Here is a 24,120-nt window from a genome sequence, read left to right as displayed (position 1 = left end):
TAAATTACGCAAACCACGAAAACGATAAAGTACTTGGCGGAATAGTAGTACGCTTGGCGGAGTAGGAAGGGATGATCGATCTTGTGTTCTCTCTTTTTATTTTGTCAGCTGTTAGTGCTTGCGGAATGTGTCGTGCAATGCGAAGCAATTGCTATGCTATGCATTGCGGGTTTTGTGAATAACAAGAGAAGAGAGCGGAAGATGTATGGCGATGAGAAGCACAGGTGATCAAAAGGTAAAGGTCGCGCAACCTGGAGTCGTTGTAATGTAAACTACGACAACTTCGCTCGCTCGCTTGAAACGACGACGACGGGAGATCATTATTATCCTGTTTGTCGTACGGACCGAAACGACTTTTATCTCCATCCTTCTTGTTTCTCTCTCTCTCTTACAGCTTATACGCTAGTGTTACAATGTTTAAATGACCCTGAACGACGAAGAGGCAGGAACGCCGTGATACGTCATTCCTGAAAAGGAAACTAACTTGTTCTTCCCTGAGAGAACCATGGCTCAAAGCAAGGATGGGAATGGGGATTGATTGGTTGATTACGCCATCTACTGTATCTATCTACCCTCCTTACGTGGTCAATTGCACAGCCGACGCCTACATTTACGGCCTCTACCAAACGATACTTTTGCTTGTATGCTGCGGTCGGTTCCTTGTCAAGTAGGGTATCGTTTGTAGATAATTACGTGAGAAAACCCGTTGAGGATGTCGATAGACACAGCAGAGTGGGAGGTGCGTACATGCCTCCTTACGTTGTCTTAAACGACGGCAAACCATTCTCTAACCCCATGTTCGTAGGAACTTTACTGTTGTGCCGCCTGACCTTTCTCTTTTCTCTCTGTCAGAATCTCTTCTTGTCGTCGACTGCCGTAATCATTTCGGCTTATCGGAACAATTTGACAGTTACTTTTGGGTAGACAGGCAGGCAACCAAGGCAACAGGGTCGGTACAGAAAAAAAAGGAACGGAAATCCTGCAATGGTCGAAGTTCAGGTGCAACGTGATTCCTTGAAATTATGCTACCTCGTATAGCTTTATTGCCGTTATAGTAGGTAGCAGCGCTAGGGTTCAGATGCACTAGTAAATGATAGATGGGTTGGGATGGATGGATGAAATGGAACGATGTTTCGGTGGGAATGGGAATCAATCTCATTTCGACAAAGAAAGCTGCCTACATCTTTCACCTTCCCAGCAAACAAAACATCAGTTGTAGCGTCTTTGTGTACCATAATAGCATTGCGATCATCATAAACACCACCTTTCGACAGGCGCGAGAGGAAATCATCATAAAGAGGCGGGTTCAAGTTTCACAAAATTCGATCTAGTGAGACGGACGGCGGATCGCATATCACGTTTTCGAAACCGCAACTCAAGCACAAATCGTCACATACACAAAAGTTCAGACTCTGTCTCGTCTCTCCTTGTACATTGCACGAGAGCTGTCAAGAATACGCGCACGCTTGCGAAGAAGCTTGTTGAGGAGAAACCGCTGGGGAGATTGGAAGAACGAACGTGATTGATTGACGGTTGAAACGGGTGCGGCCAAGTCTTGATTCCCTTGACACGCGCACAGACGGTGAGTGATACCATCACAATCTTAACAATCCGCTTTGGTTATCCATTCCATGTATGAGCTATACAAGAGTCTCTTAAGCTGATATCATTGCCACCTCTTAGTGTGACGCTCATTTGCTCGTCCGGTCCGTCCGTCAGATACCTTCTTTTCCTCATCGCTCAGGTCCGACACAACCAAACAATTCGTACTCCCACGCATCATTCATCATCATCATCATCATCACCATTATTGATTGATTGACACTACACGACAAGGACACGGTCGGTATTCCTTAACCCCGCGAACCCCACCTTCTGTCTACTTTGCTGTGCTGCGCATTGCTATCTTCCCCACCAACCCTTCGACAAAAGCAGTCACACTCCCTCACATCACCAATCTACACTTTTGGCTTGGATCCTGCTGCGGCCCGGTGTCTGGCGTGATTTTGTACTTTTTACTTTTCGACAAAGAGACAACGTCGCACTAGTAGCAGCAACAAAGTTGACCCCGATCGACATCGGCTCATCATCGCTGGAATCGAAAGGAAAGAGATGTGCATGTATAGACGAATCACTGGGTAAGTCAATAATCCAATTCTCTAACGCATCCTCTTAGTCTCCTCCTCTACAAACATTCCTGCTTGCTATAGAGTTGAGACATTATACCATGGTTACTGTTACCGTCGGTCGCTGACGTCAAGAAACGAAAACACAAACCTTAGATAGTCTAATGTTGACATCTCAATAACAACAACAACAACAACGACCCGCCGCTTATACGGAAAACGCCACCCTACCCACTTTCGTCCATTTACTGCTTTGGATCAACATTAACAAATCACTCAACGTTCAATCGTACGTTCAACGTCCTTTCTCTGCATCTCTATATGCTTCACATACCCACCTCTTGGCTCCTTTCTACTGGTATGCTTGCTGACGCACTGCACCGTCTGCTCGCATCCTTTACGGCGTCGTCTTCTTTTCAACTCCCTTTGTCAAACGTCAACTTTCTTTGTCACCTGTTAATCACTCACCCTGTCAACCAACCTTATCCTCGAATGCATCGTTTCTAACATCGACCTCTTCAACTTTCAAATAACAGACGTCGAACGTCTGACGAACCAGACAAACGGAGGTTAAAAGGTGGAAGAGAGGAAGTGGGGAAGGGATAAGAAGGGACATTGGAGCAAGGTGAAGGCGAACCAAAATGGACGTAATCACTCTCATACCCCCTTCGACTCTTGTCGTCCCCACACTCGAACCCATACCACAATCCGTTGCTCCCACGCCATCCTTACATGAATCCCCACCAAACGAAGCCGGACCTTCCAATTACACTCCCCCACGTCTCCCCTCACCTAGCGATCTCGCTGGATGTAGTCGACGGTCATCGGTATCTTCTTACCTCCCTGTCTCGGGATCTTACTTCCCGGCAGCGAGCTCATCGCGAACGTTTTTCACCGCTTCTTCAGGGACCAGCACACCATCCGAACGACCTCGTCCATCTCCCCTCGAACTCCCGTCCGGGTCACCGGACGATCCGATCTTTTCAGCTTATCCAGACTCAGGTGTCACCCCGACCAGCGCGAAAGGAAAAGGAAGAGCCTTCAACCTGTCACTCAAACCCGCTTTCAACCTAAGCAGCACTCATCTTAGACGGCGAAAGGCGGATACGGAAGATGGCTCAGCAGATGAGTGGAAGATGCCCCTCAGCATCGAAACCCGAAGACCGTCTAAGCCTAATTCGCCCCATGAATCGCAAGGTCAGTCGTACACCCGACCGGCCTCTCCGGAAAGACAGCGAACTGGTCGGAAACGTGCAGCCACCGTGTCGCATAGCCCAGTAGAGGAGGTCAATCAGGATTCCACTCGGGAAAGTGAATCAGAAAATAGAATACCATCGCGTTCCGAAACCAAACGTTCTTCTCCTACCAGCTTGGCGGGTAAACCATTTCGGGCGTTTCGGAAACGGAGAGCATCCCTGGGATCGGCCGCTGCGCCGAGTGACCTCGAGTACGAACCACCGGGTACAAAGGCACATTGGCCGTCCATGGTTGCCCAAGTTGCACAACGCTTCGAACCTCAACCTGCGGTACCATTCACCTACAAGCATCCTGGTAATTCGGAGAACACACTACAGTCGGTCTCCACTGTCACCACAGTCCGACCTCTTGGATCGTCGAATTCAGCAGTCGAAGCGGCCTTAGGGGTACCTAATATCTCCCCTCGAAAGTCAAGTCTCAACAGAGGAAGAGAGGAAGATGGTCCGACACTCCTAGGCTTATCTAACGTCTCTGCTGTGCAAGGAGCGGGATCGGCCGTAGAAATTGTTATCCCCGATGATATGACCATGCCGCATAATCCTCCTCCTAGACGTAGCTCCCTTGACTATCCTCGAACCGTTCGATACGACAAGCAGATCCTGTCTAACGACAACGAACCATCGCCCTCGCACCATCATGACGACCAATCGGTCCTATCGTCCTCGCTCACCGGCACAGATACCTCTGCTTCTGCTTCAGCAGAAGCTTTCTCTCCCTCTGCATCCTCCAAGGAACATCCATTGTCTTCCGCCACCACCTCGCTTTCTCGCTCTGCGAAGAGTGGCAAAGAAGGAAACGATGATAATGATGCGAACCTCAGCGCCCTTCGCCTGCAGCGATCGTTAGAATGGGAAGCCCGACAAACTCGTCATCGACGTCAACTCGAGAAGCGGAAGATGATTCTGCTCGAGTTGGTTGAGACAGAAGTCTCATACTCGGAGGGTCTCAGAACGCTGTCGCATGTCTATCTTCCACAACTTGCAGCGTTGCCGATGGTGACTGAGCGAAGTGCGAAGAAGATCGCGCGGAATACCGAGGATCTTTATGCTTTCCATTCGACCTTTCTTAGCAAGATGGTAGATGTTCTCAAGGAAGAAGGAATCGGATACGGATTTGAGCAGACGGAGGAAATGGATGTGGCGGGCAAGATTGACCTCGTATCGAAAAAGATCGCGGCGCTGTTCATCGACGACGTGAGTGATGGATGTGACAGCGAGTGTGATGATAGCTGATCTTCTGTTCCGCTATCTAGATCGCTGCCTTTTCCTTATACAAGGAGTTCTGCGCGGAGTCCATTGTAGCGTCTACGCTTGTTCGACACATCTCCAATCGGGCGGATTATGAAGCGTTCGAGAAACGTTGTCAGATCATCGGTCACGCTCAAGTTCACAGCACACTGCAAGATCTGCTAGGAGACGCTCGATCACCTGGAGTACACGTGGGCTCACGGTTACACTTCAAGGATTATCTCATCATGCCCATCCAGCGAATCTGTCGTTACCCACTCTTGCTCAATCAACTGCTCGATTCGACTGGACAAACCAGTCCTGCGGTAGAGAAGGACGAGCTTGACGACGACGAGAGCTACAACGTAGGGGTCGACGTGGAGAGAGCGTTGAACGCGATGAGGGGTGTTGCGGAAGAAGCGGACGAGGCTCGAAGACTGAAAGATACGGAGGTCAAGAGCGCCACCGTTATGGAACGACTCGAACCTCATCCTATGCTTACTCCGCAGTTCCTACGATCACTGGGAACGTGTCGACTGATAGGTTCTCTTGACGTCCTCCACCATCATCCTACCCTCGCACCTCTCATGCCACCTGTTAAGGTCAAGTACCTCGCAGCGTTCTTGTACCGTGGCTACCTGATTTTGGCAAAGGTGAAGAAGGCAAAGGTTTACGAGGCCAAGCATTTCTTGCCCTTGGAAGTGTTTGAGTTGATCGATATCACCGAAGGTATGTTCATCGCGTTGGCACAATAGCTTGATCACTGACGAACGAAACCCTGCAGGCTTCCTTCCCCACTCTATTCGTCTGAGACTGAGAGACCACAACTTCGATCTTGCTGCTTCTTGCGAAACTGAAAAGGAGGTATGGGCTGCAGCGATCTGCGAGGCAAGAGACGAATGTACCATTCCACCCTTTGAGCTGCCCGCCAGTGTATCGCCGTTCCCAGTGAGGACACGACGGGTATCCACTGCAGCCTCGGTCGACCTAGATCGCGCATCATCGATCCTCGCCAAGAAACGTCACACAATGGTGGGAATTCCTGCGGAGCTTTCTGAACTTCCAGACATGCCCACGATGACTTCTCCCGAATCGAAGCCCTCCACGCCCCTCATGTCACCTATCCGATCGACTTTTGGGCTCACTCCTGAAAGGAAGTCAGGTCAACCGGGAACGATTCTCCTGCGTCGTGCGTCGACTAACCAACGGATTATGGTTGATCGCAGTCTGGGCGACGTGTTTTCTGACAGCTGTTCAACGGCTCGAAGCAAAGCTCAACTCAATCACACGTTGTTCCTGCCCGACGTGCCGCGATCCGAGGCTCGGGATCGTTCGTCCATTCGCGATTCAACGTTGCTTCGACGCAGAAAGAGCTTCCTCGACTCGAGAGCTACATCTTTCGATATCGCCTTCACGGGTGAGATCAAAGGGTCCGTCATCCAGGTGCGACCCAGTCGATCTCAGGCTGCCAAGTATCGAAGCTTGCCTGCTACGCGCAAGCGTGGTGTCTCGGTCAGCTCTGCGGGAGGAATCGCAAACGAATCAGGTGACGACGAGTCGGCTACAGCAACGGGCATCTCAGATTTTGGCACCCTTCGCAAGGACTTCACCAGAAGTAGCTCGGTAGCATCGTTCTCTCCTGCGCCAACACCGAGAAGGTCGTTCTCTTCGCTCAGGGATTCGTTCGAAGAAGGTCTGACAATGCGATCCAGCCAACGAGCAAGAGCAAGGGAACACTCGTTACCTGCCCCGCAGAAACGATCGGTCGACAAGTCGAAACGGCCTCCTGGATTGGTGTATGGTCTTTCTTCCAGACCTCCAGTATCGTACCGGGCCAAGTCGATGCCTGTTTCGCCTATCTTGTCTCCAAGTCACGAAGGACCTGGTGGGATCGAAGACGGCCGTACGAAGGGAAAGATACCCCCTATGCCACCTCTCGTCAGGAAAAGTGCCTCGGACCAATCACCGTCGAAGAAGTTCAGTGCAGGTGCAACTGCAGGAGAATACTTCATCCCTCCCCCTCATGGATCACCTATCGGTCCGATCGGGAATAACCTCATGCTCGTAACATCTCAATCTGGACCGGTGATACCGGATCGACAATCCTCATCGACCGCTAGAGAAGCAACGACGCCTTCGACGACGTGGGGAACACTCCGAAGATCAATGAGTTTCTTGCCTATGCGGAGTAGGGGTAGCGTGACCAGCATGGAAGAAGCCTTAGGATCGACTTCCGGCTCTGGATCCGGATCTGGCTCAGGCTCGGGTACGGGTTCCGGCTCGGCTTCGGCTTCGGCGTCGGTTGAAGGCGGTCTTCAATTGACGGACGTAGGACAAAGTACTAGCATCAGTGCTTCTGCCAGCGCCAGTGCGAGTGCTAGTGGGAGTGGAAGTGGTAGCGCGTTTGAGGAGGGCGAGCAAGTGTATCTCGGTGGTAATGCCAGTACGAGTACGAGTGGTGGAGGAGGTAGTGTACCGAATACACCGAGGAGGAAGAGGAGTTTGAGATTGTTCGGATTCAAAGGGTTTACACCGATCTGAGTAAGGAAGAGCAATCGGGGCAAGGGGAGGGGGTATGGAGGAGCGACGGTGCAAACGAAACTGCAGAGCAGTTATCATATTTTCTTTTCCTCTTCTCACAACATTAATAATTCTATACATTCGGTGGGATCAAGCCATGCCGAATGAGTTTTCCACATTCTTACGATCACGTCAAGTAACATACACGTTTAATCTCATCATTTTTCATCAGTCATCAGTCATCATCATAATCATCATTTGCATCGGAATATACGGATCAATCACGGAATGGATCGTTAGTAGTTGTCGTCTTGTAGCTTGGTATGTCATCATATTACTATCTCAATGAAGTCCATTGCACGCAAGATACAGCATTGGCAATGACGAACAATTCCATGACAAGGCGACGAACTTCAGCTCATAGCGAAGGTGGCTGAAGCTGCTGAAAGTGATGGAGATGACGAGTGAGATCGACTGCTTCAGTGGTCTTGGGTAAGTGGAGATCGCTACCATAGTGATCGTGGCCGTGCGGAGATCGTCACGTCACATTCATGTCATGCAAACGGGAGATTGTGTTTATGTACAAACAGACGAACAAAGAGACACAGACACACACAAACATACAGGAAATCTATCTGTATTATGGAGAAGGGGGAAGAGAAATGGAATGATATGATATCGTATCTTTTGTTGTTTTGGAAATGGATGCTAGCACTCGAACCAAAGTCCTTTTTCTGTCTGGAATTGTCCATCGTCCCACGACGATACGGCGCACTTCGCACCCATTCACACACGTACCCAGTTACCAGCTCCACCCGCCCCTTGCACACACTGCACCTAGGCAACACTGTTCATCCCCTTGACGCCGCCTACAACTCGCTTAAGATCTTATCTATATTCTCATTCAACCATCCTGCTCTCTTTTGCAATTCCGCGTTAGGGAAGAGGGTATAGATCATTTCTCTCGTTTGACGTTTCGTCCTGTGTATTACAAAAGTATTGCAAATTAGCATGTGACCTTTCACCTCTAGCTTGCTCCTGGCCCATGGGCAGCCGTGACTTGACAGATAAACGAAAGAGTTGAAGGGGCCACTCACACGCTCATCAGATCCTGTTTACCCAACCACGCTCTCAGCTTCTCCAGAACCGCCTCATCATCCACTTCTTTCTCCTCGTTCACACTCAATCCCGCCAACTTGTCTTGTCCCTGTCCTTGTCCTGGACCTAAGAGGTTGGCCGTTGTCGCCAAGGAATAAGATGACATCCTACTTTGTTGTCCCATCCCCGGACCACCCAGATTCGACATGACGGTATTTCTCGGTGCCCCCATACCTGCTACACTGGGACCCGTCGGAGTAGGCGACATCATCCCCATCCCCATGGGCATGTTCATGTTCATGTTCATGGGCATAGGTGACATACCTCCCATGTGAGGAGGCATTCCCATCATACCCATCATGGGTGAACCGTATCCTGGACCATAAGGTTGCGGAGGAGGGTAAAACGTGCCAGGTCGACCCATCTCGGGATGAGGATGTCCATAACTTCCTCCCGTCATCATTGGACTGAGATAAGGTCCACCACCGCCACCACCTCCACCTTGTTGACCGTCGTAGGCACTCCCAGCACCCCACATTGACATCCCCGCCATTGATTGTACTCGGTTTCGGGGACCGCCGAGGTAAGGGTTCGAGACCTCGTGTCGCAAAGACGGATCAGAAGGCATGTTCCGCAGGTTCCTAGACGAGTGATTGATACCCAAGGGAGAAGCATCACGCCAGTAATCTGCCCCAGCAGGGAGCTCGGAGGCGCTCGAGTGGAACGATGGAGCTCGATTTGAGATGGGGTACGGGTGTCGACTCCTCGTTGCAGAGGTCTGCGTTGTGGCGCGGGACTGTTCGGAATGCAAGGATGCAGTTTCCCATGCGTTGGACTCATATTCTACGGAGACTGTTAGCACCTGCTGCGACCAATGTTCTCCGAGGTGTACTATACCTACCCTTGAATGTACGATAGGGGATCATACCCTCGTTGAACGGCTCATCGTCCTCGTACACAACAGTCTTCTGACTACCTTCACCGACCACCTTACTGCATTGCAAAGACGGAAAGCATTAGCCTCTGGACACGTCTATTTTCAGTCGAACCTACCGTGTGTTACCCCAACTGAAGTCATCCATGGACCAGAAAGAGTAGAGAGGTAAGAAGATCGAGTATACGGGGAACCTATGCGCGACACTGTTAGAGCCATTACCCTTTTCGGTCGATGGACGCTTTTAAGGCTGCTCACGCGAGAATGTAAACCACCATCCATCCTACTAGCATGAACTCTCGCTTAAGGATGAAGATCAACGCCTGCCACACCGTCAGCATTTTGGTAATCTGCTGGTCTGCACGCGTTACACTTACCTGGAGTCCATACACTGCACCGATCATGGCAAGCGAGATGGTCGGGATAGCAGCTGTACCGGTAGAGACAACGATGATGAGGTAAACGAGCTAGCGTGTGTGTCAGCCATGGTGTCGATCCAGATAAAGGTACAGGTGATGCTTACATATACACACGTTGCTGGTAGGATCTGAAATCACCGACGAGTTAGCTTTGCCCAACCGTGGGGCTATAGGACGGAGTACACTCACGATTGTACCCAATAGATCTATGAAGACAATGAATCGCATTGAGAAGAAGCAGAATCCACACATCTCTGGGAGAAACAACAGCTCCGCCAGATTGTGTACCGTCGAATTGATCCATCTTCGTCTTTGACTGAGCAGCACATTCCACTTGCTCGGTGCCACCGTATGGGCGATAGCATCCGGAGTGAACTTCATCTTGAACGTTGGGAAATGCTTCATCATGAGAGTGGTGAGGTATCGATCTTCGCCCAGAGAGAAGAGATTCTTCTTGTGTAGAGTATCGACGTTTGGTTCGGCATATTCGTCGATGACAACGGATGAGATGATGACAGGTCTACCCTTGTCGGCGGTTCGGATCCTGTAGACCGAGAAACATCCGGGAAGGCAGGTGACGGAACCGAAGAGCGACTCGAACGCCTTTGTGAGATGGTGGGAGATGTAGTATTCGTACACCTAGGATATTGCGTTAGCTTCGATATGATCGACAAGCAACGTGGACGACGCTGAGCTCACCTGAATCATCGTGGTCAAAGATTCATTCTCGTTGGCCAACTTTGTCTCGCCGCAGATACCGATGATCTTCTGGTCATCGGCAGCACAAGAAATCATCCTGTTGAGAGAATCAGGCGTCACAGTCTGCGAGCACGATCAGCTAAGAGCTTCAGGTACAGCTTATGGGTTGACTCACGGTATCCGCATCGACTTGGAATATGTATTCGTAGAAGGTAGGGTCGATACCAATCACATTTCTCATCTGGTGGTAGATCTCAAGTTCAAGCGGTGACATGGGAGCGTCAAAGTGTACTCGATTGAGATATTGCATGAGCAGGACTTGAGAATCTCGCTTTCCTCGGTTTCCAGGTTTCGAAGTCTCGGATGGTTTACCGACTTTCACCACTACCACATATCTGAACCACAGGAAGATGTCAACGGTTGGTTTCATAGAGCGTCGATTGCCAGACTTACGGAACAACATGGCCTTCATATTCGTATAGACCTGAGTAGATCTTGCCGTAATTGAGCTGTTTACTGCCCTCTCCGATAGACTTGAAAAGCAGCGGTTCCGGGTCCAACTTGGGATCCACACCTAGGATATCCAGCACGATCCTAGGAGTGGGTCTGTTGTTTCCACTGCCGATGATGTTACCGTCACAGATGATGAAGATAAGCTTTCGCTTGTCGTCGTACTTCAGAGCAGCGAGTGAGTCGATCGTCTTCTTTAGTGATTCTTCGCCCTCGGTATAACATGGCACCTGACAGATCACAAACTTGTCGAGGAGCTCCGGTTGTCGCTTGCTACCGAGTTGCAATGCTGCCAGGACTGGTAAAGGTAACCAGTCAGCTCAGCTGCATTACGGCGTTTGTGCGGGATTTAGCTTACACTTGGCACCGATTGTGGTCATAAGAATGATTGAGAAGGCCAGGAGCAGGTAGTTCTGAACGGTACATCTGGGCGTGTCCCTGAAATCGAGCTCGCCCACATAGAATGCGGTATTGAGACAATTCAGCTGGTTTGCCGCATCGTCAGGAGACAAGCCATTGAGGACATCTTGCATTCCTTTGGTGATATCTTGGCCAGCCGAGGTTTGAAACAGGCTCGAAATGTCGTCGTTCAAGAATGAGTAGTTGGGCAAGTCTGTTCCGCTCGAGCTGGAGTAGAAGGAGACCGTGTACAAGTAGTCGCTAAGATCGTAGACCTTCTTATTGTAGATCGCCCATTGTCTGATACGGGGAGAACGTTTAGTCAGTCCTAAAATTGCCACACGAGGTGCAAGGAGCTCACTTGGAATCGGTTTCTGCCTTAGCTTCTACGTCGCTCTTGTCAAACACATAACTGCCCTTGTAGTATTGGTCCAAGTCCGGCAGTAGTCTACTCTTATACCAGTTGATATCATCCAGCTTGGTTCCACTAACCGTCTGTTGAGGTCCTGAAGTATGAATAGCATAGGCGACGATAGGAGTGAAGTTGGCTCGCATGAGGGACAGATCGTTGGATGTCACAAGGCCGGGACAAGCAATGGTCATGGGAGGTGGGAAGTAGTTGGTGAGATCTTGACCGGCGAACTGGAGCATGACTTCTTTGGAGGTGGTGTATGAGGTGAGATCGGAGTGTTGACCCTTGTAGAACTTGGTGAACTGTGCAAACACGATCAGCCTGGTCATTGCCGTCCAGTCAAGTAAACGACAGACAAGGGTTGGTCGCACTCACCTCATACACCTTGCCCGCTATCGCGGCATAGTAATCATCATCACCGGCGTGCTGAGCGAGTTCACTCGAGTTCCACGCCTTATCGCTATCGGGACACAACAGTTTCCCAAAGACGATGATGTAGAATAAGATGATTCCACAGGATAAGATGATCATTTCGAAGATCGCCAACTTCTCTCTCCATGCCATCCTTACGTCGGCCCTCTTCATCCTCCCAACCTTGGTAAGCAAGAAACTCGGTACCCACCAAGTGAGCAACCACGTTATCCTTATCCACCATCTTCTCGGTCGCGTGGTCGCGATCACTTCTGTCGCATGTATCTTCTTCCGCGTCTTCTCCTTGACGATCATCCCATCTGATTCGAGATCTACTTGATTGTTAAGGAGGGACTTGTCTTTCAGGTCTCCATCAGCGTAGGGATCGGGCTTGTCGTACGATGACCATACGGAACTGGCATTGGGATCGGGGGAATCTTCGTAGCCGACATTCTGACCAGGGCGTTGGGGAGGGGGAAGATCGTAGTGAAGGGGTGCTCGAATGGGGTATCTATGGGTCGTGTCTATATCGGTCGGGTTGGGACGTAAAGGTACAGCTGCTTCGTCTACGTCAGCTGAAGGCGATTCAGCTCCTAGGGTCTCATGTCTCAAACTGGAGTAACGGTGATTGGTGGGTGGCGGCGTGTCCGTGTAGTCGCCCGAACCACTGGGTCGATGAGCCATAGTCGCGGATCGGAGCCAGGGACCAAGAGATGATCAGACGGAAACGAGCGCGGTAGAGATCGTGGGCAGTGAGGTGAACGGCAGATGCTGATGTACGATGTGTATGCGTATGCAGTGTGGTCGTTAAAGTTTCGTGAGTGAAAGAATGAAAGGAAAGAAGTGGAGATCAGAAATCGTCGCGTAAACTATGCAGTAAGGGTATCGTATAGGTGTGTGTGCTGTGTGTGGGTGGGTGTGTTTGACTAGGTGAAGAAGGGATCTGTGCGGTTTTCTTGTATTAGGAGGCTGAGTGGTTCAGTTGGGTCTATAATGATGATGCGGTATACAAATACCTACAGCATGATCACTCATCCTGTCAGCGGCGGCTAGAGGCTCAATCAGGCGGAGCGAAGGATAGGTATGTACAAGGTGCTCACTCTGATAGCTCTATGCGTCCTCACCAAGTCTGCCTTTGTGACTCCTTTGGCTGACTAGCTTTGCTTCCGGAAGGATGATGGGATTCGAATCCCTTTTCGTACGTAGTATGATCTATCGAATATCACAAGGTCATCTAGCAATTACAAGTTGGTCAATCGGCAAAATCGTTAATTGTCCAACGTCACCGTAATCATAGAAGTTGTAAGGCTGCACTAGCATTACCATCACCAGCATCATAGTGGTTACCTGTCGTATCACCTATTAAGTCACCTATTGTATGACCCTATAGTCGTGACGAGTGACACAGCCTCTGTAATCTTGTGTGAAAACGCACACAAAAGTCAAAGCGACGTTTCTGTTTTACCTTTTTACCCCGCAAAAATCACAGCTCTGATTTTCTGTTTCCCCTTGCTTCTCCACGAGGCGTTTCAGAATATCAGACCCCGTAATAGTATTGGCTTGGGCCCTGAGACCCCTCCCTGACTTTGAGGCAGTGGTAGCGCTAGTGGTGGTGGTGACAGCCACATTCTGACAATCGACATCAACGTGTAATTCGCTGATATACAGAGGACAGCACATAGTGGGCATAGCAAGTCCCCCGTCAAGCTGTGTTGGACTTGGCATGTCGTGAGTCGTGATCTTGATCGCGGAAAGGAAGCAATTTCGGTTCCACTCCACTGGAATCAACAATTACGATTTATCAACGGCACCGCACCTTCTACATAATTTATTGTTCCCTCCTTTTATTTCCACTCGGTCAATCCGTTGATATCGACTGACGACTCTAGGTCTATGACAAGCATGCTGGACGGTAGATTTAGCCAATGATGACGGTCGGAAAGAATATGACCCGGGGCGGCGGGTGATTGAATTACATGTGCCACATTCATTAAATCATTACTGACTGGGTTCGGCGTTGGTCGGTTGGTTGCGTGTTTCCCACCGGTTATATGATGAACCTTGTCTTAACCGGTAACTTTACCCTTCAACCCTCCTCCCCATCTCAACAACTTTCGGGAATTCGTTCGTTTTCTCTTTGAAAGCCTGTACGGCCCGACTACACTTTATATAGACCGACTTGTTGGAGATAATGTCCATTCACCTCGAACAAGCTTAGAGACAGATACATTGTCTATATATTCGTGTCAATCGAGGTGAAATAATCAGCCTTCAAACGTTCCAAACTCTTCGATGCCTCTTCGACCTTTTCCCGTCAACTCTCGTATCGCTCGACCCGTGTCTGCACTTTCGGGTCTCCAAGTGAGTCTCCTTCTCCATCATCTCTGCTAGCAATAGCATTCTCCCCCATAAAGAATTCAGCTGACAAATCAACTCACGCTTAGCACTCCACCATGCCGATCGCCGTCCCTCCCAAGCGTCAGCTATCCACCTCTCAACCGGTCAAAAATGCCAACGCCAACACCCACACCTCTTCTTCCAAACCACTTTACGCCTCCCAATCTACCATCCCCCATCTGCCCGTTCCTACACTCTCATCAACGTTTCACAAGTACTACGAGACTCTTACCCCACTTCTCACCCCTACGCAACTGAAACACTCCAAATCGCTTATCGATTCGTTCCTCTCCTCGGAGTTCTCCAAGACTTTACAGAGTCGATTGGAAGCGCGAGCCAAAGGGAAGGATTCGTGGTTGAGCGAATGGTGGAATGAGACTGCCTATATGGGATATAGAGGACGTATTATCCCCAATGTCAGCTATTTCTACATCCACAAGAAGGGATTAGGAAAAGGGGAGAAGCAAGAAGAAAGAGCTGCGGAACTGGTTAGAGCTACAGTAGAGTTCAAGAAACTGGTAGATAGGTGAGTGACAGACCCACCGAGTAATATCACAACGCAGAAAGAATTCAGTGCTGATATATGATTTCGATTCCTTTTCTTAGCGAGCTGCTGGAACCGGAAAAGGTCAAAGGTCAACCGCTGTGTATGGAGTCATACCATTATCTGTGAGCTATTCCTTCCGGGTATTCGCGATTCCATGTCTAACGACCGCGCGACTAGCTTCAATGCCGCTCGAATCCCTACCAAACCTGCCGACATCCCCTACGCTCACTCTCAAGATAACCACCACGTCGTCGTTGTGCGAAATAACCGATATTTCAAAGTTGACACCAAAGGTCGAGGGAAAGCAGAACTTGCACAGGCTTTCAGGGAGGTGAAGAAGCTAGCCGATGGAAAGGAAGGAAGTGGTGTGGGCATCTTGACTGCCGACGATCGAGATGTATGGACAGATGTAAGTGTAGCCGATTTTCAATGAACGTCAACTTTGTAAGCTGATCACATATTGTCTCCTCTTCAGGCGCGAAACCACATTATATCCCTCTCTCCATCAAACAAGGCTGCTATCGAAGCAGTTGAATCCGCCATTCTCCTTGTTTGTCTTGATGACGGACCTGCACCCTCCTCCGATGATGCTCGAGCGTGGTCACTTTGGGCTGGTGGACATGATAGATCGCCTGCGGGCAAGGGATTCAACCGATGGTTTGACAAGCACCAGATTATCGTAGATTCCAACGGAGAAAGTGGATTCAATGGGGAGCGTGAGTGAACAATCTGAGCTACGACGATCAATAGTTGACATTATTCATCACTGCTTAGACTCGATGCTGGACGGTACTCCCACACTTAGGTTAAACGAGTTTATGTTAGCGTCAATTGCGCAGGGCAAGATCCCCCTTGAGCTTCCTGAGGGGGAGAAGGCAAAGAGCCCAATTGCCAAGCCAGAGGAGATCGTCTTTGAGCTCGATGACAAGGCGAAGAAGGTCGTCGAGGAGTCCAAGAAGGGTTTCGGCGAGGAGATGAAATTGCAAGATCTCAAGGTGCGCTCGGCTGACTATCATTGAAGAGAGTCCCAAGCTGACCGTAAACGTGGCTTCGTCAGATGGTCAACTTTACCGGTTATGGAAAAGAGCTCATCAAGACGCACAAGACCTCTCCTGACGCCTGGGCTCAAATGGTCAAACAACTTGCCTTTTTCCGACTTCACGGTCGACCCGCTATTACATACGAGTCATGTCAAACCCGTAAATTCCTACTCGGTCGAACTGAAGTGATTCGATCCGCTTCTGCTGAATCGAAAGCGTTCTGCGAGGCGATGCTCGACTCCAAAGTATCAGACGTGGAGAGGGAAAAGCTGTTCCGAAAAGCGGCGTCGAGACATATTCAGTATAGCGTTTGGGCAGCCGACGCTCAGGGTGTCGATAGACATATGTTTGGATTGAAGAAGCTTGTGAAAGAGGGCGAGGATGTGCCAGAGGTATTCAAAGACGAGGCGTTTGGCAGGAGTAGTCATTGGGAGTTGAGTACAAGTCAGCTGTCAAGTAAATTCCTTGATGGATGGGGTTACGGCGAAGGTGAGCGCGAAACACGAACAGTGGAAACTATACAAGTCATGCTGATAGTTTGAATTCAACAGTTGTTGAAGATGGTTATGGTCTCAGTTACGCCATCGGCGATAACAGTTTGACATGGGGTATCACCACCAAAAACAATGATGCGGCCAAGCTTGGCGAGGCATTGTGTGCGGCGGCGGAGGAGTTGAAGGAAGTTATGGAACGAGCCAAAAAGGCTGGTGGAGCATGATGACTGATATAGGAGGTGGTAGAGTGAAAATGGGAATATAGATTCGAAACATCGTACATGCGTCCGAGAGATGTGATCCTGCATGAATCGATATCTGATAGGCCGAACATCTAAAAAGGGTGGGATATGAAAGGTACATGGGTATCGCAGTTTTGGGTATATGTAATTCCTTCTAGTCTCTCTATCTTCGAATACGACCAAGGAGGTGGTTCATCTAGTAGGTACGGGGAAAGAGTCAGCAAGCGCCTATAGACGACCTCGACCGAGCCAACCCGGAGTTCCGGTTCGCAATAGCTTTTCATCGCTCCCTTCCCAAACGTTCCTCTGACCTGAGCTCAACCTAACATTGGGGTCGCCAGATCGCGAGTCTTCTGTTCTCAACAAATCTGGACTCATTCCACTGTGTGGAAATTGCGACTTCTAACTCTCGTCCTTCTATTCTCAGCTCTGACAATGATGTCTATCACGCTATTACTCCGCCATTCCACACACGACCACAACACGTTCCTCTCGGTGGAAATACCTCTACCGAAATGACGAATAACTGATAAGAGGGCCCCTGATCACTCACCGAGCTCTTAGCGCCTCCTCCTACATTCTGTCTGGTCGCCATACATGCATGTAAAGCCTTTGAAGCTTCTGCACAAGTGGTAGTATGTCGTAAATCACCGGTTGTAGCGAAACATGCGAGGAGGGAGGTGAGTTCGGGTGCGCAAGGGATCGTCAGTCGGTCTGTTGTATAGCGAGTACCGCAGTGCGAGCGGGAGTGAAAGCGATTGATTGGAGATAAGGTGTGAGGTGAATTGGACGAAGTGGGAAGAGTAGGTGCGATGTGGTATCGGAGCAATGGATGATACGGAGAGCAGAAGTTAAGAAGAGCGAATAGGACGTCAGAATCATTCTTTCTCATGCACCATTTTCGCACCAACTCACCCTTCTTGGGTCGGACCTTGAATCGGAAGTTTCCAGCTGCCATCGTGTCGTTGTATAAATGAGAGAGTGATGATGACTAGTGCGAATATATAATAGATGGATGTTGAAAGGCTCAAGTCGGAAAGGAAAAAGTCGAAGGGGTCCAACTGCTGGCAGGCGGGATGAAACTTATTCGATCCTCCGTTTATTCTGCTCACTCGATGGAACCGGAACTGTCTTTGAGAGGCGCTACCAAGAATTCGTACACAGTTGTTGATGATCGCTTTTCATTCTCAATAATACATACATATCGCACAATTGCCTTGCTTATGCAAAGTGCAGGGGATCGCTACTGTCCTCGAGTATGTGATTGTTCACACATCTTTAGTTGCCACTGACATCGACGTGAGACACACAACCGCCCCCTACGTCCGTCCATCCATCCACCATCATTTCCTTCTTGGATAAATTGCAAGACAGGTACGAGACGTATCACTTTCGCTATAGGATACCACCATTACGCGAATGATTTCTAAAGTCACGCAATGTCATCTGATCCAGAAGATCAACTAACAAGGTTATCAATTCAGAGGGCTGTGACATTGGCTTGCAATTTGCTATTACTGATTGGGGTCTGATCGCAGCACTCATCATTGTACTGTCTGATTCGATCATGATTTTATCTGCTCAAAGTCGGGAAGCTCACTCGTCCTCGCAAGACGTACTGTGATTGTACTCATACACCCTCTCTGTAGTGATACCGCTTTCTAATTGACTAGGCTGTCGCCATCCTAGCTAGAGCTTGCAATATGACTTCCTCATTCTCAATCTTGACCCCACCCTCCCGCCTCTTCTCTTCTCGCAAGATCCTTACGCCGACCTCGAATCCAACTCAGATAAGTCCTATCATCGCAAACGACTGTTCGGTTGGAACTTCCCCCTCTTCACCCACGATCGACGTCAAGATCCCAGCTTGCTCACTCGAAATGCCAGTATCGTTCCATCCCAAATCCAAACATCTTCATCTTCAAACCCACGAGAGTGATCATAATCCGTCCAAAGAACCAGTCTATCTGTCTATTTCTACCAAGCCTGGGTTCTACGAATCCCTCCGTGCTCCCCAACAAGGGGAGACGGTCACCAATCATGATCGCGACGATGATAAGCATCCTATTCCACTTGCCTTTACCTCGCCGAGCCTTTCAGACGTACCGCTGTCCCCTGGCGAGCCATCTGATACGGAATCTCTCTCCCCGCCACCTACTTCGAATCGAGCTGTACCTATCACGCCGGACAATGCGACTCCGCACGAGAGACAAATCGTCCTTTCATCAAAAGACGAGAGGCGTCCAACCTCGCACTCGCACTCAGATCCGCCGGTAGGGGAATCGGAAACAATAGCTAGCGCATCGATACTTTCTCTTTTTGAGTTCTTGGACGAGAATGGGACGAATATCGATCTTTCCTCGCAAAGAAGGAAGAGCTCGAGAGGAGAAGGATTGAGAGATGTCAGTTCCTTCCTTGACGATGACGAGAACTCCCCTGCAGACCAGGTCACAATCAGTGAGTCTTGGTATGATATACTGAATCGCAGCCGGAACGCTGACTCGTGGAAAAGACTATGAATACCCTGTCAATCCGATCGAGCTTTCTTCCCCACCTCCTTGGAACCCTCCGAACCGCTGCTCGAACATGAACCCGAACTCAGCCCCTCGACCGCTTTACACGCATACCGAGTTATCCCTTAGTCGTCGATCAGTCCTCCGACATCTCTCCCACCCACCTCCCTCCACTCTCAAAACAACACATAGAGTCGCAGGTGGTCAACTACCCCAGAATATGGTAGTCGGTCAACCTAGTGGATCACTCGCAATTCGTCGTCAAGCAGATAAAGTGAAGAATCGCCTATCTGAACTTATGCACATCCCCACCACCACCTCACACCATCGTAGAACTACCACGGGCAATGAGGCGCTACATCATCACATTCACGGAGACGAAGAAATTACAGACGAAGAGCCGCAAACGCAAACGCAGACGCAGACTCCGGGGCTAATGTCACCTCGATATGTGGAAGCTTTACGATCCGCTTCGTCACTCTTCACACGACGAGGAGGAAAAAAGGTAGTGTCGCCAGTGGAAGTGGAAACGAGAAGGCCGGCCAATGCCAATCCGTTCCAACTGCACAATGAGAGGTTCCAATCCATTATGAAACGGGGTACGAGGATGAGATCCAATACTTTACAGATGAAAGACCTTCCGTCTACTACTGGATCTGCGAGCTCGATAGTGAACGGATCGACGCGTGACCTCGGACGTGGAGCTAGACGAGGGCAGGAAGAGACCAGTAGATCTCAAGATACTACGACTACACCGAGCTTGAACAGTGATGGCCAAGAAAAGACGACACGCACACCTGTACAAGTAGTCGACACCAACTCGTCTGTCGACAGGGCAGATACGACTGTGTCGAACCCTCTCCACCGATCGCCTGCAGATGAACCGACTTCCACATCCTCTACGTCTCCTACATCGTCCATGTCTCCAACATCTCCAACCTCCAAGATCGATCCCAAGACCAAACTCCGACCTCGTCCTCCCCCTCTTACAAATCTCCCACTCCACAAACCAGACGATCCTCAACCTCTCTCTTCGCCAAGTAGTGTTCGAAGTATGTCAAGTATCTTACGACTTGGTCCTGTACAATCTTTGAACCTAAATGGTGGAGTTGGAATGGTAGGTGAGAGGAAAGAAAGAGGTTTTGGCAGTGTGGGAACGTTGGAGATCCTCCAATATGATGAGTTGGAAGAGGGGGAGTGATCTGAACAGGGAACGATGATAGCAGTACAAGGTGGGATTACTGTACGCAGAGAAGACATTTGGGTTGTTGAAATAACGATACGAGATTGACCATATAACGAATGCATCAACGTATAATTACACTTTTACCAGACTTGATTCATACAAACAACTTCTGACCTTTACTAAATCTCCAAACTACAGACGACACTACGTCCACTTAGAGACTAGCCTTCTTCTGACCACCTACCGTACCTACACCTTCCAAATATCCCAACAAGTCCGAAGTCAAGAAATCGCTAGGCCACTGAGCCTTGACTTGTCCTGCCATGTACTCTGAGGCGATCTTGACGTGTTGAGGATCGATACCGGGGAGTTTGGACACTTTGGCAGATTCTTCCGAGAAGATGGGTTGGAGGTAAGACGGGGAGATGGTCTTGCCGGTGTCCTAGTGAACCAACAGGCGGTTGTCAGCTATCAATATGTAGGCGCAGATCGCGCTGACAAGGCGGACTGGATCGTGAGAGAAACACATGATGGAGTTGCAAGGTAGTGAGATGTGCGAACAAGACGGGCCACACTCACAGTCTTTGAGCCGTACTTGCTCCACTGCCAGAGCTGAACCCTAGCAATCTCAGCGGTAGCGGCATCCTCCTACGACGACAATGTTGCACGTCAGCAGATTACCTCGTGTAGAAGCCGCGATGGTCCGCTCACCATAAGGTAGTTGATGGGGACACAACCGTTGCCCGAGATCCACGACGCGCAGTACGAAAGGGCGCTAAGAGCGGGCGTTGACGACGACAATCAGCTATCGTTTCGGTAGCACACCAGAGAGTACATCTAAAGCGACAACTCACGCCGAGACATTGTCCCTCACACCTTGCTCTGTGATCTTACCGGGAACGGTCGAGTCGGCGATCTGCATATCGGTGACAACGACATCTTCCCTCCTGACGTGGTACTGATGATGAAAACGGTAAGCGTATGTTCTTTGGCTTCAATCTGCTATCCGGGGAAACCGCCCTGTCCGGCAATAACAGTGTAAGGTGCAGCACCACTCACCTGGTTCGGGCCCTTCATGTGCTCGTTGAAAATGTCAAGAGCGATCTTTACCAAAGCTGGATGCGCAACCCAAGTCCCATCGTGTCCAGCCGTGACCTCTCGCAACTTGTCTGCTCGGACTTTGGACATAGCACGTTCGTTGGCAGCCGAGTCATTCTTGATGGGAATCTGAGCGGACATGCCGCCCATCGCTGCCACTTTTCGCCTGAAGTCATCGTCAACAATACGATCAGATAAAACGGAGCTGTTGTGGGTGCATAACTCACTTATGACATGTCTGGATGAGGAGTCGGACATACGCGTCCATGAACGGCACCGTCATTGTAACGTCAGAGCGGTCTGGCATGACGCAGTTCTTGTGGGCTCGTTGCTTCTTGATACTGCGGCGTAACACTATGTCAGTCTCCTGAACATAAATGCGGTACGGCCAAAGAGCTCACAAGCTGAAGATGTAGTCCCATCGACCACAATTAAGACCAGCCGAGTGCTCTTTCAACTCGTATAGAATCTCTTCCATCTGGAATGCCGCTGGCAAAGTCTCAATGAGGACGGTGGCACGAATCGTCCCCTGCTTCACTCCAAGATGACTGGTCGCAAGACAGAAGACATCGTTCCAAAGTCGGGCTTCGAGATGGTGCTCCATCTTGGGGAGATAGAAGTATGGGCCGTAGCCTCGCTTGATGAGCTCAGCGGCATTGTGGAAGAAGTACAGACCAAAGTCGAAGAGAGAACCGGAGATAGGAACTCCGTCAATGAGCAGTCGAGGCTCGGGGAGGTGCCATCCTCGAGGACTAATAGACGAAGAATAAGTGATCAGCGTTGTCAAGCTCTTTCCAAGTGCATGACCACTCACCGGACCAAAAGGACAGCCGGGTTCTCGCTGAGCTTGTAAGGCTTGCCGTTGATCTCAAAGTCGATCTGACGGCTGTGTTGCGAGTATCAGCTACTATGTACAAGCGTGGACATCCGGACTTACCGGATCGCATCGTGCAAGTTGGCTTGACCAAGAACCATGTTCGACCAGGTGGGGGAGTTGGAGTCTGTGGGGAGTGTCAGCGACCATTGAGCAGTGAATTCGTGAGGTGCAGGGACTTCCTCCAGATACAAGGGACAAGAGATAGTCTCTCTCACTCACCCTCAAAGTCAGCCATGAAGGTCTTGGCGCCAGAGTTGAGGGCGTTGATGACCATCTTTCGGTCGGTAGGACCGGTGATTTCGACGCTGTGGTAAATGAGATCGGAACGAACGAGAAGGTGAGAGGAGGACAGAAACAAGAAGAAGAGATTGAAGTTCAGGCATCAGCAGGAACAGGAAGGACAGAGAGGGGAGAGAGAAACGAAGGGAACGCATCAGTACTTCTCCCTCCCTGTGACAATGATGTGATCACTCACCGTCGATCCTCGAGACCTGGACCAGGGGGTGCACATCTCCATGCTGGAGCTTCACGTACGTCCCTCGTCTCTGGTAAGAATGTGAGAGCCTTGCCCTGTGGGTTGGGAGGAGGTTCGATCAGCGGTTGTCGTCGGCAGCTTTCACAATTGGAGTCTCTTTCCACACTTCCATACCAAGTCTCCGCCTCTTCAGCCCACTTCTTGTGGGCTGGTATCACCTGTACAGTCGGCATGGACGGATCTCACTATCATGCCATGCCGACAGCTGTCACACACAGTGCCCTATCTCCATCTACTTTCTTCTCGCTGACAACACCCTGTTCAATGCTTTCCGCATACAAGGCATACAAGCAGCTATTCGAGATACCTCACTTCCTCACTCACTTACACAACTCACCTTATCAAGTTCGGCCTGTACCTTCTCCCTGTTCTTCAACAACTCCTGCCTCTTCCCCTCGAATGTCCTGTGCAAGATTGCAAGGAAGTCGAGTGCGGGAGCTGTGATGATCCCTTCTCCGCCTTTGGGAATACCGGTGGTGAGGTGAACGCCTTTGGGCAAAGCGGACGATGACATGGTGTAGTTCTTTTCTTGTGATGATAGGTATGTGATACAAAGCAATGTTGCTTGTTGTTATTGGCTTGGAAGTGTGATATGGAAGAAGTGAAGTGTGCAGATGGATGTTGCGTGAATATGAAAGTCGACGACGGTGGTTATTTGCTGCGGTTAGAGATAAGACTATTTCTACCCGATTCGAATCCCGAGTTCAAATCAGCTTTCCTTCCCTCCTCTGTCCGGCTTTTATACCTTAGAAAGATCTCTGTACAGCCAAGAAGGCAACACTCACGGGGATCCGACGGTTATTCTGATTTCCAAGAATGCTTTCTTCGACTATGAAAGACGGTTCGCATCGTTGGATCGTTGGAAATCACCCACCATCACCGCCCAATGGCAATGGCAATGGCCCGGTCAGAGCGGAAGCAAGACCCCACTCAAATCATTGATTTCTTATCGGGAATTTTGATAACCGGTAAAGTCACAATAGCAAACTCATCTTTCAACGTCGTCATGTCCAAACGGATTTACTCGCTTTTACTACTAAGACTCAAGACTCGAAAGCAAACAGACTGACTGACCGACTCGACTGTCTGGGCCAGTTAGGCTAGTAGTCTCATGATCATTACGCATGTGAATTGACTCAGACACATGCATATGCACATCCCCTCTCACAATATCGTACCC

The 24,120-nt window shown here is 49.9% G+C and overlaps 5 protein-coding genes across 5 annotated transcripts; 3 read left to right on the top strand and 2 right to left on the bottom strand.

The window, feature by feature from the left end:
- Positions 1–2,767: 2,767 nt before the first annotated feature.
- On the top strand, positions 2,768–7,150 carry CI109_107135 (uncharacterized protein; the record flags this gene model as incomplete). The annotated part of the gene is made up of 3 exons (XM_032003592.1): positions 2,768–4,576; positions 4,636–5,338; positions 5,394–7,150. 3 exons carry the CDS (start codon positions 2,768–2,770, stop codon positions 7,148–7,150), a joined length of 4,269 nt encoding a protein of 1,422 aa, XP_031862005.1.
- Positions 7,151–7,998: 848 nt separating this feature from the next.
- Positions 7,999–12,695, bottom strand: CI109_107134 (uncharacterized protein; the record flags this gene model as incomplete). Its single annotated transcript, XM_032003591.1, has 14 exons — positions 7,999–8,110; positions 8,227–9,070; positions 9,129–9,220; positions 9,281–9,355; positions 9,420–9,484; positions 9,539–9,628; positions 9,685–9,708; positions 9,770–10,219; positions 10,280–10,402; positions 10,455–10,674; positions 10,733–11,087; positions 11,148–11,488; positions 11,550–11,902; positions 11,976–12,695. The coding sequence occupies 14 exons, from the start codon at positions 12,693–12,695 to the stop codon at positions 7,999–8,001; spliced, it is 3,864 nt and encodes a 1,287-aa protein (XP_031862004.1).
- Positions 12,696–14,303: 1,608 nt separating this feature from the next.
- On the top strand, positions 14,304–16,713 carry CI109_107133 (uncharacterized protein; the record flags this gene model as incomplete). The annotated part of the gene is made up of 8 exons (XM_032003590.1): positions 14,304–14,372; positions 14,456–14,934; positions 15,015–15,077; positions 15,133–15,364; positions 15,431–15,671; positions 15,730–15,950; positions 16,013–16,484; positions 16,547–16,713. 8 exons carry the CDS (start codon positions 14,304–14,306, stop codon positions 16,711–16,713), a joined length of 1,944 nt encoding a protein of 647 aa, XP_031862003.1.
- A 1,721-nt stretch (positions 16,714–18,434) lies between these two features.
- Positions 18,435–20,445, top strand: CI109_107132 (uncharacterized protein; the record flags this gene model as incomplete). Its single annotated transcript, XM_032003589.1, has 2 exons — positions 18,435–19,188; positions 19,244–20,445. The coding sequence occupies 2 exons, from the start codon at positions 18,435–18,437 to the stop codon at positions 20,443–20,445; spliced, it is 1,956 nt and encodes a 651-aa protein (XP_031862002.1).
- A 199-nt stretch (positions 20,446–20,644) lies between these two features.
- On the bottom strand, positions 20,645–23,454 carry CI109_107131 (malate synthase A; the record flags this gene model as incomplete). Its single annotated transcript, XM_032003588.1, has 12 exons — positions 20,645–20,872; positions 21,010–21,078; positions 21,142–21,205; positions 21,285–21,388; positions 21,490–21,694; positions 21,756–21,869; positions 21,930–22,280; positions 22,343–22,414; positions 22,466–22,529; positions 22,625–22,710; positions 22,881–22,975; positions 23,278–23,454. 12 exons carry the CDS (start codon positions 23,452–23,454, stop codon positions 20,645–20,647), a joined length of 1,629 nt encoding a protein of 542 aa, XP_031862001.1.
- Between the last annotated feature and the right edge of the window lie 666 nt (positions 23,455–24,120).

Source organism: Kwoniella shandongensis, chromosome 14, assembly GCF_008629635.2.
Source record: "Kwoniella shandongensis chromosome 14, complete sequence".
Taxonomy (NCBI): Eukaryota; Fungi; Basidiomycota; class Tremellomycetes; order Tremellales; family Cryptococcaceae; genus Kwoniella; species Kwoniella shandongensis.
Note: the sequence above shows the minus strand (reverse complement) of the source record. Positions and strands in the feature narration are given on the sequence as shown.